The sequence below is a fragment of the Ananas comosus genome, linkage group 16 (assembly GCF_001540865.1).
Source record: "Ananas comosus cultivar F153 linkage group 16, ASM154086v1, whole genome shotgun sequence".
NCBI classification, from domain to species: domain Eukaryota; kingdom Viridiplantae; phylum Streptophyta; class Magnoliopsida; order Poales; family Bromeliaceae; genus Ananas; species Ananas comosus.
In genome coordinates, this window is record NC_033636.1 from 923707 (window position 1) to 941182 (window position 17476).

Sequence of the window (17476 nt, forward strand, 5' to 3'; positions counted from 1 at the left end):
AAGCTTAAGATCTAATTAGTGTTGGGCCCGCACTTTAGCTTAAGATATATATAGTTATTTAACTTTTAAGATTAAAAAATTACAAAAAATAAAGAATTTTTTTTTATATTTTTTTAACTTTCAGTATTTGTAGAGTTGAATTATTTTAATAATTTTAATTAAAAATTCAATCAAACTTAATAGTTTTGATAGTTATTCCATAAATAATTTTTTTAATTAAAAATTTAAAGCCCAACGACTTATTTCAAATTGCAAAATAGGTGGGGGTGTCTTTATCTTGTTAAAATTAATTGAAGAAAGAAGAAATTATTAAATGTACCTGGTGTATATTAATATATACTACATATGCCACAACTTATATTATATGATTAATATTTTAATATCAAAATTTAATTAAATATATCTAATCTATACAGTTTAATAATTTAAATTATGTATGATTAATTAATTTTAAAATTTCTATTAAAGGGTTTTAAGCATATGGTCCCAGTAAAGAAAATGCTTAGTAGAATGTACAAATAATTCCAAGGGAAATGAGAAATCTTTGCTTGCATACCAATGCTTCATACACTATACATAATATTAGATGATTGATACAGTGCTTGATAATTAATACTGTAAATATAATACGACATAATATATATAATATAAAATATTTAAATAAATTTATTGTCCTACAAAATTTTATTTTTATGTACATTTTAGAATTGATTTATAGTGCAACCTTTCAAAATTTTAGAGTTGGTTTTATAATATTGGAGTATAGAACCTTTCTGAACTACGAATTATTTTGAATAAGCTATCCAACCTTTCATTTTAATTCTACTATCCAACCTTTTTAAATGTTAGATTTGAGTCAATCAGTAATACTTTGACTTTAAATTTTAAATGCGTCATTTAGCTTTATAGATTTAGTTAGCAAACTTTATATAAATTTCACAACTAAATTTATTAAAATAAGTAATTAGTTTAAACTTCATCGCTCTCTCGTTTATTTTTTATTGGACAATTTATATCTAAGTGACCAATATAATAAAATCAAAATTTATATTAAATATATGTCTAAAAATATGCTTGGACCTGTGCAAATTAATGCTGAGGAGATGAGAAAAATATTTCGATAATACACCACATAAGTCTTGTGACTCGTTACCTTGGCAGTTATCTTGATTGTTTTACTTGAGATAACCATAAATACAATAAAAGATTTTAGGGTTGAGCTCTGTGATTACAAGAGGAAGATTTGTGATGCTTGATCTGATTTGTATTGAAACGTCTGAGGCATATGCTATATTAGTTGAGTGGTGATTTAATTTAGCACTCCTGCATTGTATTTTTTTTCGTTAGGTTGCACGTTCTATGACTTGTATGAAGAATAGAATGCATAAGAGAAAATTGACCATTGTAGCCAAATAGGAGATTGCCATGTAGTGTGTTCATATTGGCCGATTCAAATTCAACCCAATTCACATAAGATGTGGGTGAGGATTTATCCTAATAAGTTAATGATGAGTACAAATTATATATTTCTTATTAGTTATAAAATGTATTTTTTTAATGAAAATCTTAATAGATATTCCAATCCTACTCTTTATATGGAAATCAGAATATTTTAAGAAATCATGATATCTATATATAGATGATCCCTTTCTCTGATGTAAGAGACGTGAGAATTAGAAAAAGGATTTTCTCTTTCCTCTCTTCTCTCTTTACATTCTCTCTAGATTTTCCACCTATGTTACTGAAGTTTTAGAGTACGGATATAAAAGAGAAATCATCCCAACAATAAATATAGTAGTTTTTCATATAAAGAGTAACTGGGAGAAGGGCCAAAATACAAAGAGACATTTCATTACATCTTGAATACTTAAAAAAAGAGATACCAAATAAAATGTTGTAGCCAATGCATTTGAAAGAAGGAAAGTCACACAAATGAACAAACTTATGTAAATCTAAATTCACAATGCCTTTTGCTGCTCATTCGGCAATGACGAAAATCACACTCTTCTACTATATTCGAATCAAGTATATTCAGATCAGTATTCGATCCCCCAGCTCTGCGACGCTACCGTGGCTCTAATTTCGAAATGGATACGGTGTTCACCGATACTGCACGTGTCGCCTTCCGCTGCAGCCCGTCGGATGCATCGGTCTCGACCTTCTCCCTGTTTTCTGCAGTTGAGCTGTGCCAGATGACGAAAGCGGGGGTCGACGGGGCGGGGAGGGTGACGGAGTGGCTGCTCAGCATGAGCACGACAGACGCCATGCTCGGCCGGTCCGACGGGTCCTCCTGGACGCACAGCAGCCCGATGTGGATGCATCTCAGCACGTCCTGCGACCGGCACTGCCCCGTGAGGCTCGGATCGAGCACCTCGTGTGCAGTCCCTTCGGTCCAGTGCTTCCACACCTATTTAAGAGAGGGTTACAGTTAGTAGCGCGCCATATAAGTTTTCATCAGGTACCTTCAAAAGTAAGACGGTAAAAATCAAATTTTCAAAGATTGAACACTATGTGGAACGTTAATAAACCTTTAGTTTTGGAAATCCTGGCTCTATCGTTATCAGTATCTTCGATTCAGATCGAGGTCAATACGTTAAATAATATGAAACAATCATTATTCTCTAAAAGCTAATTAAACTAGTAAAGAACGGTGTTTAAATATTTTTATATTTAACATAATATACTGTATTTATCCATCTAGTAAGGTATAGGTAATGCTTACATATGATAGAAGGCTTTCTGAATAGTTAGGTTCTTGAGGGCGAGCATTTCTTTGTCCAGTCACAATCTCCAAAACCAATACTCCATAAGCAAAAACATCTGACTTTGTTGAGAAGTGTCCATGAATTACATACTCCGGTGCCATGTATCCACTACAATTAAAAACCAAGCTTTAAGTTTCAACATATCTTTTTTTCTGTGAGAAAACTTTCAACATATGTGAAACAGAAATTATAGCGAATCCTTTTCCCACAAGAAAAGTTTCAAGTGTAGAATGTGCTTACTATGTTCCTGCAATCCGACTCGTTTTTCCTTCGCTCTCGTCGACGTCGAAGAGCTTTGCAAGACCAAAATCGGAGATTTTAGGGGTCATAAACGCATCCAACAAGATGTTACTCACTTTCAGATCGCGATGAACGATCTTTAGCCTTGAATCTTCGTGGAGATAGAGAAGACCTCGACTAATCCCTTCGATGATCTTGTACCGTATTCCCCAATCTAATTGTTCGCGCCTCGCAGGATCTGCTACATTCGAGCAAAATAGTGTTACATATATGACATTTTTCCAACCGACCGATATAGTTAATAAGGATATTTTCAATCACAGAGATAAGTTCGAAGCAGGAAACCTATTTTAGAAGCACAAATGACTTATGACAAAGATATGTATTAAAGTGATAAATCAAAAAGCAAGAGTAATACACAATCATGTGATGTTCCATACCAAAGAGAAACTTATCAAGGCTTGTGTTGGGGAGGTACTCATAAACAAGAATCCTTTCTTGCTCTTCTAAACAGCAACCAATTAGCCTCACCAGATTCTTGTGTTGAAGCTTCGCCACGAGCACCAATTCATTTTTCAACTCACCAAGCCCCTGTGCTGAGCTCATTGAGAGCCTCTTCACTGCTATTTCTTGCCCATCTTGTAGTATCCCCTGTTGTCAATGTTACATGCATACAAAAGCTAAAAATTGTTTTTATTGTATTATTATAAGTTTTTAGAAACAAACGATCATAAGTCGGTCAAAAAGTCTCGAGTTTGGATATGGAAAAAGAATGCTGGATACAAAATATTAAAACACTGTTCTTTAGCAGCTAAAACTTTCTGATGCTAGTAATTCTTAACTTGAACATTCAAGAAAGGAAAAGAAACCGTTACGTAAGCTAAATATATTGTCTTCTGCGGATCAAGTAGTTAACTTGGAGCACTTAAGAGATTAATTTCACCTTATACACTGGTCCAAATCCACCTTCTCCCAACTTATTTTCTTCAGAGAAGTTGTTTGTGGCAGCTTTTATCGTGGCCAAATTGAGCAACAGAGATTCCACGCTTATAATTTGCTCATCTCCTCCATCTGCTTCATGAAGAGTAGGAACTCGGAACATAAACTAACGAATTGTTTTGCTCATTATTATGTGTGTTTAGATAAATGGAGTTGGTGTGTGGAACTCACTGATCAAAGCATTTCTAGCTCGTTTTCTTTGTTTCCTTCGGCAGAGATAGATAACAAAGAGGAGCAACAACGCAACAGCAACCACCAAAATGGCAACAATAATTATGCTCTTCGTGCTTCCATTATTTCCTGCACCAAGAACAAATAATCTTACTTAATTAGTGTTGGCTATTTATTATTAGGCTTAAAATATGTCAAACTTTCCACCACGTAACAGTAAATCCACAAGACTAATAAGTTAAGTTGGCTATTTATTCAGGTTGAAGCCCTTGGGCACTGTGGTTGAGCCCTTAAGTGCGATGGGTGCACCCTTTCTATCAGCACGTGTTATTAAAATAGTTAGTTAGCGCTTTCAATCCACATACACTTAGTTCTCGAAATCAAACAAAATCGAATTTTTAGATTATATTGATTCACTTACTCTGTTGTCTTTCGCTGTAACGTGTAATATCAAATCAAGTTTCAAATTATCAATAAATGGTATATCAAGTAAAATGAATCAGTTCGTTTGGGTAACTAACAATACTTTTTATTTAGGGATAATTGCGTATGGCTCTCTATAAAGGTATCATGTAGCAAATATATTCCTAAAGAACTTAAGTTATCAGATTTATCGCTTCAAAAGTCCTTCCATTTGTAAATACCTTCTTTTAACAAAATTTAGATAACCATTAATTAAAAAAGCTAAGCGCAGTTAACCAAAGGATAAAATGACTTTTTTACCCTTATATATATATTTTGTATTCTAACGTTGGGTCTCGTCATCTTTTTCATGCTCTCCTCTTTATCTATGGCGATGGCTAGACCTATGGCAGCAACAACATCGAAGGCGAGGCCCTCAGTCACGGCCAAATTGAGGTACGTCGTATGCGCCACGTTGAAGGCAAGGAGAGAGAGAAAGAAAGATAGTGTTTTGCATGGCAATTTTGTAACGGTAAATTAATCATTTTAGGCACCCACCGTTAAATAACTAACAGTGAATCAAATAGTAGCAACATATATGAATGAATCTGAACTTTTGGAGGAATATATTTGTAAATTAGAAAATTTTTAAAAGGTTAAATTTGGTCACTTCAATTTTGTAAGGAGATTTACTATTTGATATCTTTACAAAGATCTATATAAAATTAACCCATATATATATATATATAGAACTAGGCTGGAATACTATTAATAGCACCAAGCTATTGGTGCTATTAGATTTTTAGCCCTTGGATTGAGAAAAATGCGGTTAGGATGATGTGGGCTTCTTAGGGTTGAGTGGGTGGTTGACTGAATAGTATAATCTAACGGGTAAAAATAATCAAAGGATTAAATTTAACGGTGGAAAACTCGATAGCACCAAATCCTTGGTGCTATCGATAGTATCCCAGCCGAAATATATTATCATATATATATATATATATATAATTATAATTATATATATATATTATATATTAATATATATATATTATAGTGAATTAGGCTGGAATACTATTAATAGTAAAATGTTCTTTTTTGCTATAAGTTTTTAACCTTGATGAAAAATTGTAGGGTAGGATGAATTTAGTTGTCGGTTAGAGTTGAGTGGCCCCTCTAGGGTTGAGTAGTGGTCCACATTGTTTATAGTTATTTATCAATGGTTTAAAATAATTATAAAGAGTTGTCCAAAGGCTAAAAACTTAGGTAACAACAATGACAATTTTGCTATCTAATAGTAGCCAGTCCAACACTCTCTCTCCTTATATATATATATAGAGGAGAGAGTCCGAGCTTCTATATTCGATACTACCAAGTCTTTTGTACTATGTGTTTTCTTACTGTTAGATCTAATCTCGTTTGAATCATTTACCGTTAGATTGATATCTTATTTAAACCAACCACCCACTCAACCTAGGTGGACCACTAGCAATTTTACCGGCAGACTACTATCATCCTAACTGGCACATCCTTTCATTCCAACGACGAAAATCAATAGTACCAAGGGCTGGTATATTGATAGTATGATAGCGATATTTTATATATATATATATATATAGGAGATGAGAAGCAGAGAGAGAGGAGGAGTAGGCTGCTGTGCTATTATGAGACAGACAGGCTGTGGCTCCAAGTATCTTAACCGATAAATTTGATGGGTGGTTAGGATGATAAGTGGAAGACGAATTAGAGAAAAATTTGGTTTCTTAAATTTCTCTTACTCTTTGAATTCTTCAATTTCTTTCTTTCCATTTACTCTAAACCCATCAAATTTGATGGCACGGTCTTAAAACTTAAAAGACAAGGGTTGCTGTCTCTAACTAGCAAGTAGCCCTACTCTCTCCTTCTCTCTGCTCTTATATATATTATATAGTAGAGTCCGGTACTATGCCTATTAAGTAGCACGAAGCACTTTGGTGCTACCAAGTTTTCCGCAGTTTACGATCTTACCCTTTGGATCATTCTCAGCCGTTATAATCATACTAATTTCAACAACCACCACTAAACTAGGGGGCCAATCATCCTAACCCAACATCTCTTAATCCAAGGCCAAAAAACTTGTGCAACCAATCGGCTTGGTGCTATTAATAGCATGTAGCTAATTCTATATATATATATTATTATATATCTATATGATGAAAGATGTAGGCTGGATTACATCGTAGCCACAAAGGCTTGGTGCTATCCAATTTTTTAAGCCCACTGGATGAGAAAGTGAGTGGTTAGGGATGATGTGGAAGCCCGCTAGAGTGAAAGTGGGAGTGTGTTGGTTTGAATATATATATAACGGATAAAAAGTAATCAAAGGGTTAAATCTAACGATAGGAAACTCGAATAGCACCAACCTTGGTGCTATGTGATAGTATCCCAGCGGACTTTATATAATGAACATTTAAAAGTCAAGCTTGTTCATCTTGTTCCTTTATTTTCCCTTATTTTTTTTTTTTTTTGACACCACGCACTAAGCAGAAGTCCACACATTTTTGTTGAATAGCGCAACAGCGCTATATTTGGGTGTATGGTGGGCCCTTTTTTTCGGGCCGAAAACGGGCTAGGCTTAGCGGAACCGACACGGACATCAAATCCGGGCGAGAAGGACCTGCAACCGAAAGGAGTGCCGTGCTGGCAGCCGTGGCTCGTGGCCGCCTTTTTTAATTTTTTTTAAATAATTATATATTGCCATACAATATAATAAAAATTATTTTTATTTAATGAATTTTTAGTTAAAAATTAAAATTTAAAATAATTATAAAATAATAAAATTTAATTTATTTTATTATTTATTAAATATATATATGATATTATATAATATATATATATTATAGGGAATATTAGATAATGGATGGAGAGAGGTGAGGCGAGGAGAGGGGAGGAGAGAGGAGGAGAGAGTCTGACTACATATATATCGATTAGTATCCAAGACCCTTGGTACTATTGGAGTTTTCTTACCGTTAGATCTTACCTTTGATCATTTCCACCCGTATAGATTATGAAACTATATAAACCAACCCTCACTCAACCCTAGTAGATATGATCAACTTTAAGACCGGGGACCGAACTATCATCTAACCGCAAATTACTTTCGTCCAACGCGCCAAAAACTCAATAGTACAAGAGATTGATTACTATTGATTAGGTATTGTAGCATAATTTTATATATAATATATATATTATAGGAGGAGACGAGAGATGAGAGATGAGAGGGGAGGTGGGCGGAGAAGGGGAGAGAGAAGGAAAGGAGAGAGGTCTATGTTCTGAAGCACGGAGCCTTCGTGGCTTCCAGGTCATTTTTGATATATGCAATTTTCGAAATCGTTCGATCAGGTCCGTTAAACTTGTCTAGAGTATTTGAAGTACTTGGAATAATAAATTTGTCTATGATTTTGGCGGAATATCATTTTGCCTAGTTGATCGAAGGGGCTCAAAATCAATAATTTTAAAGGTTGTGGTGAGCCGTTTGCAAGTTTAACGGGTGTAGAAATATCCAAATCATGTGACATTCTTGATAGAAAATCTGTTATGCTTATAAATACAAGATCAATATCTTTGATCTAAAATTTTTAATGTCATATTATCACGTTTTGTAAGATTTTTATTTTCAAGCCAGTTAATTTTGAGGCCTCTTAAGTTCACTAGTGCAAATGATATCGAAAATTTGCAAAATTTATTTTCTAGGTTCTTCAAATACTCTAGATCGAAGTTTAACGGAGGCCAATCGGACGACTCGAAATGTTGCAACATGAAATCGACTGGAAGACACGGAAGGCTCGACTTCTAGAAGCACATAGTAGCCTCACTATATAAATATATATATTATATATATAATATTATGAACTTAGGGTGGAAAAGGGTTAATCTAATTGGTGGACAAATGGATTAGACCCAAATCCTTGGTGCTATCGATGAGTATCCCAGCAGACTTTAATACCCGTTATTTGATTATTTTTATTCGTTGATTATACTAGGTTCAACAAATCAACCCACTGAACCTAGAAGGGCCCACATCATCCTACACATTAGTTTTTCAATCCTAAAGGCCTAAAAAATAATAGCACATGGTGCTATTAATAGTATATCTAGCATGGTTATATATATATATAGTAGTACTAATTATATTATATGATTATATATCTAATATAGTATATATAACTAGTTATATATTTAGGTCGCGGGTGGGATACTATCGATAGCACAATTGATTTGGTTGCCTATCAAAATTTTCTCGTTAGATTTAACTTTTGATTATTTATTACCGTTAGATTATACTATTCAACTACCATCCCACTTCAACCCTAGGGCCCATATTCATCCTATCAACATTTTTTTTCAATCCATGGACTAAAAAAGTAATAACACATAGCTTGGTGTAATTAATAATATTCAGCCTAGTTCTTTAATATAATATATATATATATATATATATATAATATGAATTAGGCTAGATAACTATTATAGTAAAAACGCTCTTTTTTGCTATCAAGTTTTATTAACCTTGGAATGGGAAATTTGTGAGGTCAGGGATGATATTATCAGTTGGAGTTGAGTGGTCCCCTAGGATTGAGTGGTTCCAACTGGTTATAGCTATTTATCCAATGGTTAGAAATAATGAAAGGTTGTACAAAGGCTAAAAACTGTAGCAACAATGAAATTTTGAGTATAATAAGAGCCCGAGTCCAACTCTACTTATATATATATATATATTATATTATATTATGAATATATATAAACTAGACTATCTTACTATTAATAGGACCAAAGTATGGTGACTACAAGTTTTTGGCTTATTGGATAAGGAGTTGTGCAGTCTAGGATGATGTGAGCTCACTTAGGGTTGAGGGTGGTTGGTTGAACAGTATGATCTCTAACGGGTGAAAATAATCAAAGGATATTCTAACGGCGGAAAACTTAAGTAAGCACCAAGTGTCGTGCTATTATAGATGTAGGCCGTATGATATACTATATATAGAGCTAGGGCTGCATATATAGTCGGTAGTTACGACCCTCCTGTGCTACAAAGTTGTTTTCAATTGATGCCGCTTGCCAAATCGACGATCGGCTCCGTTATATTGATCTACACTATGAAAGTATTTGGAAACTAAATTCATAATTTTCGGTATCATTATACCTATCCAAACCGGTGTCTAATAAATGACGCTGAAAATAAAATCTCATAAAAAAAAAAAAAAAAAAAAAAAAAAAAAAAAAAAAAAAAAATAATTGTGATAGAAGATTTGAATTAAAGTATCAGAGATCTGATATTACTGTAAATCAGTAAAAAAAAAGTTTTATAAAATTTCATTCTGTATTTGGATTGTTTTACCTATTAAATTTACAAGATGATCACATCTACATTAAATTGTGTCAATTTGAGACCTTTTGATCACTAACCAAATGAGTCAAAAAATTCTAAATTTAGTTTCAAGAATACTTTCAATAGTGTGATCAAGGGTAACGGAGCGATCGTCGATTTAGAAACGGCATCATCGAAAACAAATTTGGTAGCACGGAGGCCTCGTGCTACCGATAGTATACCAGCCGGACTATATAGGAGTCGGCTACTATGCTATCGGTAGCACGGAGCGCTCCGTGCTACCAAGTTGTTTTCGATGATGCGGCTTCCAAACGACGTCGGCTCCATTAGACTTGATTCTTACACTATTGAAAGTATTTGGAAACTAAATTTCAGATTTTTTCGACATCATTTGACTAGTGATCAAAAGATCTCAAAATTGACAATTTTAATGGCGATGTGGTGTGTTTGTGAGTTTAACGTGTAAACACTCCAATGCGATGAAATTTTATAGAAAATTATTTTCACTATTTAGAGTTAAGATCAGTATATCTGATCTTCTCAATTTTAAATTCTTTTATCATCATTTTTCATAAGATTTTTATTTTTAGCCGTTCAATTTTAGACTACTTGTTTGATAGTAATGATATCGAAAAATTATAAATTTAGTTTCTAAATACTTTCAATAGATGTAGATCAAGTCTAACGAGGACCGATCGATCGATTTGAAGCCGCATCATCGAAAACACTTGGTAGCACGGAGCGCCGATGACTACCGATAGTATAGTAGCATAGTTCTATATAGCCGGGCTGCTGTCTCTAAGGAGCACGGAGGCGCCGTTTTCGATGATGGATTTCGAATCGACGATCGGCTCCATTAGACTTTATCTTAGCGCATTGAAGTTATAGAAAATAATTTTTGCGTTTTTTTGATATTATTTACCTAGTTGATCGAAAGGATTCAAAATCCATAATTTTTAATGGTTGATATCTACCGTTTTTCAAGTTTAACGGTAATAGAAATATTCAAATCAGATAAATTTTGATACAAAATTCTTTATACTATCTACAACAGATCAATATTTCTGATCGAAATTTTGTGCTATATCACCACTTTTTATAGATTTTTATTTTCAGCCGGTAAAAATTACTTGATTCTGAATCCTTTCGATTTGCTACGTTAAATGATATTAGAAATTGCCAAAATTATTTTTTTAAATTCAATACGTTTAGATCAAGTTTAACGGAGTTCAATCGTCGATTCGGAAACTGCCATCATCGAAAAACGGCTCAGGATACGGAAGGCCTCGTGCTTCTTGAGCACAGCAGCCTGCCTACATATATATATTATATATATATAATATATTATTATATAATACGTATAATAGTATTATATTTATTTATTTATTTATTTATTGTATTTATTTTGTAATATTTTTTTTGAAAAAAAATGAATTCAACTTTTTTTTTGGTCCAATGTACATAATTATTTTGGTTTCATTGGACTAAAAGCATGCCTCCTAGGCAGATCTTGGGAGGAGATTTTCTAGGAGGGCCGAGCTCTTCTCCCCTGGAGATCAGACTCCCAGGCAAGTCTTGCCTTGGTGCTCGCCTGGCTGGCGGGCCTGCCGTGCCAGGCCACCCGGGCGGCCCACGAAGCATGGCTATAGAAGGCTGTTCCGGCCCGGGCGGCCCACGAGCCGCTCGGCTTGTTGTTGGCACCCCTACCTATGTTGGTGGCTGACTCTCAAACGTAGTAACATAAGGGCAAATAAAGTCACCCATGTGGAATTAGTCACCGCACATGAATTTTGTTGTTTGCTTTGCAGTAACTACACTTTCGATGGGAACTCAAAGCTTTTCAAAAAATTAATTATTTACTTCGGCTCGTGCCAAGCTTCACATAGACAGACGAACACATAAGGCTTATAAAAATGCCCGTGATATATAGATCTAAAAATTTATTTCAATTTAAACTTTACTTTCGATTAAACAAAAAGACAAAGAAAAAGATTTTGACTTACCTCCGCTTCCCTTAACGCCCTTTTGACTGCTGCCATTATCCCTATTCTGACCCGACCCTGCCGGCGGAGGCGGTGGCGGCGGCGGCATCGGGGGCGTCGCGGAGGTACTTGCGGTCGAGGACGGCCTCGTAGAAGACAAAGGCCGCGGCATCGCCGGAGTGCTCCCGATGGCCGACGAATTATAAAACGGAGCCGACTCGAACCGGATGTTGCAGTTATTTCCGAAAATCCTCCCACCGATCCGATTTTCGCAGCAATTCGGGATGCTCTTGATGCAGTTCGTCAAGCACCCGTAGCAGTCAGCCGGCGACAGATCCCTCGAGCACTGCACCAGTCCGTATATGTTTGTGAAGTTGTAGAATTTGATCTGCCCCGCCGCGAACAGCGGCGGCCGCCCCGACCCGTAGGCCGCTGCCGTGGACAAGTTACTCATGAGCTGATCGAGCCGGTCATCGAACAGCTTCACATCCGTGACGTTGTGCAGGTTCCACGCGAACTTCTGGGTCCAGTCGACGACGCCGAAGAAGCTGCTGTCGGAGTAGCGCAGCATGCAGGTGTCGTTCCACACGGTGTTCGACACGCCGCGCGGGCACTCCGTGACGGCGTATTGCGCGGCGGAACTCAAACAAGTGCTGCACTCGGGGGAGGGGACGTCGCCGCGGCACAAGGCGAGGCCGTAGACTTCGCCGCCGCCGCCGTTTTGACCGACCGTGGAGTTGTAGAAGCCGGACGGCGCGGTCGCGGCGGGGAGGGTGGACAGCAGGTGGTTGAGGTTCGACTGGAAGGCGCTGTTCGCAGTGAAGTTCGCGTCGGTGGAGCAGTTGGAGAAGATGGAGTAGAGTTGGGATTGGGATTTGGATGTGGGGGTGTGGAGGAGAACGAAGAGGAGTGCGCAGAGAAGGAACCGTGAAGGGGAAGGCTCCATAGTTTTCTCACAAGTACTTGGGAGGAAACGATACTGGAACACTGGGCTAATAGAAAAGAGAGGCAATTTTTATAATTGTAGGGCGCTGTATCCAATTATTGTTATCCCTTAAAAAGGAATGATGATGAGATAATAATTTACCAGTTAATAAATGGATACATGAAAATGACTTTGACATGTACGTGTTGTCCAATTTAATATTGTTGATTCCGCATGAGACTGTTGACCACCAATGAGTTGAATTTAAAATTTTCACATTATATAAAAAATTAACACCATAACGAATTACAAATATATTTCTATAAAATTTAATTTTTTTATATTATTTTTAAAAAAATCTAGTGATATTTATATTTGTCTTTATAATTTATTACTATTAGAGAACTGTTTATTTTTTAACAGTAGATATTTGTCATCACAAATATGTTCCTTCAAAAGCCCCAACTACCATAATAGTGCAGAAATATCTCCTAAAAAAATTTTCAATGATTATCTTCTTCCTGTTTAAAATCCAACTCAATTAACTATTGTTGCAATCTCTTCTCTCACTCCTTTTTTTCTAAATCTTTCCTTTTGAGCAATATAAGAAAAAATTATAGTGGAATTGAATGGAGAAGCAAAACGTGTTCAATATGGGCGGAGCAACACGCATTATGGATGAATGAGAACGGAGAAATTTTAGTTACGGGTTCAAAACTTGCATGAAGGAGGAAGAGGAAGATAAATAAGAGTTTCCATTGCTATGGTTTTGATTCAGAGAAGAAGGTATAATATAAGAAAGGTAAAAATATCAATTTATCTCATTTATTAACCAGGGCTAAGTATTCTATATATGGTTAACTAAATTTTTCTAACAGATCCTAATGGCAGAGATATATTTGAAAAGATTAGAACTTTTATTAGGATAATATAAGAAAATTAAACTTTATAGGGATATATTTGCAATTCGCTATATTTACAGGGAGCTGTATGCAACTAACCTTTATATAAAAGTATCAAATCATTAGTGCTGGCAGGTTTTCGATCTTTGGATGAAGATTTGTAGGGTTAGGATAATAATGGTTTCTTACGGTTTAGTAGGTAATTGGTGAAATAACATGATCTGAAAGATAGAATTAATCAAAATGATAGATCTAACGGTGAAAAACTTGCAAGCACTATGTACTTGGTGTTTTTAAAAGCACCATAGTTGAACTCTTATATATATATGGCAAAATTAAATTATTATAAAGCGCTAGACTACTATATTTTCGAAGGTACGGAGGGCTTCGTGTTTTCGAAAGCACAAAATTAAGCCTAGCTCTTGACTATATCTCGTAGACTTTCGAAAACACGCAGGCCTTCGTGCTTTTGAATTATTTTCGATGATCGGATATTTGATACGGTGATCGATTTCGTTAAAAATGATTTATTGTATTGAAACTATTTGAAAACAAAATTTTATAATTCTTCGACTTAATTTGCTTGTACAGGTATAAATCTAGTCATTAGATTAATATCTAATAATGGAAATTTTCATGCTTTACGAGTCAAAGCGATAATAACTGAATGCTAAAAAAAGGGTTTATAATAATAAGATGAGTAAATATTTTGAAGTCAGGGATGAGAATAATACTATATATATATATATATATATATATATATATATATATTCAGCTTCCCTGTTAGCAAGTCAGCTCGTGTTCAGCTCGAAATAAGCTCCAGATCGAATCGCTCGTTTAATAAATGAACCGATCGAGCACGAGCTAAAATTTTCAGCTCGTCTAATAAACGAGCTGACACTAGTTGAGGTCAGCTCGCTCATGTTCGGCTCGATAACAGTTCGAATATATATATTTTATATTTATATATAATAAATAATTATATATATATATATAAAATATAAATTTTTATTATTTGATTTTTAGCACAATCTAAATATAAAACACAACTTATTTATAAAATAGTTCATTTATATGTACAATTTCAACCATTAAATCAAAGTATAATGGATAAAATCTTATAATTTATTTTCTTTCTGATCTTTTTAAATTTTTATTCATAAGCTAACTCGTATTAGGCTCGTGTTCAGCTCGTTGATAAACGAGCCAACGACAAGTTGAATTTTTCGACTCGATACTTTAATGAGACAGCTCGTGTTTGACTCGTTTATGAAACGAGTCGAACACAAGCTGACCTCAGCTCGCTCATGTTCGGCTCGTTGACACCCCTATATATATATATATATAGAGAGCTAGGCTCCTATACTATCTATAGTACCGGTGCTCCGGTACTATAGTCCCGTTTTCGATTTTCGGGTGTTTAAATCAACGATCCACACCGTTAAAACTTATTTAGGGTATTTAAAGTTTTTAGAAATAAAATTTTATATTTTTTCGACATAGTTTACTTTATGATCAAACAATTTCAAAATTGTCAATTTTCAATGGTTATTATGACGAGTTTGGAGTTTAACGGTATAGAAGAATCTAAATTTCTTCAAATTTTGATAGAAAATACTTTAAACTATATAGATTAAAGTTAAATTTGTTGATCTTGAATTTAAAAGTCCTATGCTCAAATTTTAAAGAGTATTCAATTTCTACCGTCCATTTTGATATAATTTATTTACTAAGTAAACGATATCGAAAAAACCTAAAATTTTATTCCTAAGAACTTCATATACCCTAAATCATATTTAACGGTGTGGATCGTTGATTTGAATACCCTAAGATCGAAAACAACACTATAGTACCAGAGCTCCGGTACTATAGATAGTATATTAGCCTAATTCTATATATATATATATATATATATATATATATATATATTATGCATTTTATTCATCTTTATACTGGTCTTACCAACTACTATATAATAATTCAAATTTAAAAAAGTGTCTAAAATTTTATATTGGTGATCGAGTATAAAATTTACATTCTAATTTCAAATATACAAGTAGCTAGTATTTCTCGTGAAACAATTAAACTAATAATTGCTCGAATTTGCAACCATTGACTAGTGGACCGTTGAACTAGTAAACGAAGCTTCCACGTCACCATCCAATTCCAAAACGACCATTCTTTTTCCCATTTTTTTGTATAAAAAATAATTAAAAAATAGTTGTTGTTCAACATCACACAATTATATATTGAGAAGATTAATGATGGAGCATAAAAATATAATATACTTAAACGTAAGATCTTTATAATATGCAACTATTCTTATGCGCAACCAAAATATAGCAAATAACGATGCTTCATATAAACTATCTATTATATCAAACTAATTTATTAAATAATAAATTTCAATGTTATGCTTTAATTTTTCAATGCTTTAAATTATCAGGATTTCAAAAAATTCTGACGCTTCAAAACGTTAAAATATACTTCACCAACGCTTGACATAAGTATCGGTGTATACGTGGCAGCTCTTTATTTGCCGAATCTTTTAGCCGACGTTTTCAAACCCATGGTATATCAAGCTACGAACGAGCTAGATTTATAATTCACTTTTTAAGAAGACTCTCTAGAAATAATAGATTAATCGAGAATATGGTTTCTCTCTCTCACAAGATGATTCATAAACTACTACTATTTTATAAGAGAATCGCATGTATATTTATAAGGAATTCCAACATCTATTAAACATAATGAATCCACAATGTTTCTTGCCACGTGGCAAGAAACCCTTCATTCTTAAGTTAATAGGTAGAAAAATTTATTTTAGTTTTTTTTAATAATTCTCTCTCCTTTAATTCCCACCCCTTCCCCTCCCCTCTCCTCTACGTTATATGATCTATTAACGTTTCATGAATTAATGGTAATCTACATTAACGTTTAATCAATTAATGGCAATTATAATCATAATTAATTACTCTACCAACTTTGAATATCTATTAAACTTTTCATAGCCACCATTTCATTCTTTCATTTTTTTAATAATTCTCTCTTCTTTAATTCCCACCCCTTCCCCTCCCCTCTCCTCTACGTTATATGATCTATTAACGTTTTATGAATTAATGGTAATCTAATCAATTAATAGCAATTATAATCATAATTGATTACTCTACCAACTTTGAATATCTATTAAACTTTTCATAGCCACCATTTTCTTTTTCTTTTTTTTTTTTATAGGCAACGCGCCACCATGAGAAGAAGTATTGAAAGGTAATTCGTGTAAAAATTTGTAATTCATTGAATGATTGAGATCGAACTTTCAGATGAATCGATTACTTATTGCGAAAGCAAAAAGAGACTTTTTTATGAATTCATTCTTTTTTTTATATATGTACCTTTTGATTTTTCTATTTTGGGTGTTAATTTGGTGGGGTTTATGTGATTTGCAGGCCTGAGCCGAGAATCTTGGATCCTTTCTCTCTCCTGAATGAGTTTGAAGGTATTTTGGTTTATCGGAAAGATGTGAAAACCTTTTTTTTTCGATTTGGATAAAAAATTTAGAATTTTTATCATTAAATTCTTCCAAATTTTGCTTGATTTTGCTCAACTGTTCCTTCTCTTTTAAGTTGGTTTTTTTTTTTTCTTTTTTTCACTTGAATTACAATTTGTTTTGTTGCAGTTTCTCCTCCCGCTAGGTTTCCTGATTACCCTCGTAGAGGTTGGTTTGG

The 17476-nt window shown here is 34.3% G+C and overlaps 1 protein-coding gene across 1 annotated transcript; it reads right to left on the minus strand.

The window, feature by feature from the left end:
- LOC109722418 (putative receptor-like protein kinase At4g00960) lies at positions 1801-12888 on the minus strand. Its single transcript, XM_020250478.1, has 8 exons — positions 12099-12888; positions 11946-12035; positions 4176-4304; positions 3949-4076; positions 3446-3656; positions 3006-3243; positions 2723-2873; positions 1801-2407 (listed from the first exon to the last, which is right to left on the minus strand). Exons 1-8 carry the CDS (start codon positions 12868-12870, stop codon positions 2066-2068), a joined length of 2061 nt encoding a protein of 686 aa, XP_020106067.1. The 5' UTR covers positions 12871-12888; the 3' UTR covers positions 1801-2065.

Bases quoted from the DNA above. Each gene is read 5' to 3' on its own strand.
- LOC109722418 (XM_020250478.1), bottom strand. From the start codon at position 12,870: ATGGAGCCTTCCCCTTCACGGTTCCTTCTCTGCGCACTCCTCTTCGTT. The intron at 4,305-11,945 runs GTAAGTCAAAAT...TTCTTGGTGCAG, and splicing joins GGGCGTTAAGGGAAGCGGAG to GAAATAATGGAAGCACGAAG. The intron at 3,657-3,948 runs GTGAAATTAATC...CATTGACAACAG, and splicing joins GATTTGGACCAGTGTATAAG to GGGATACTACAAGATGGGCA.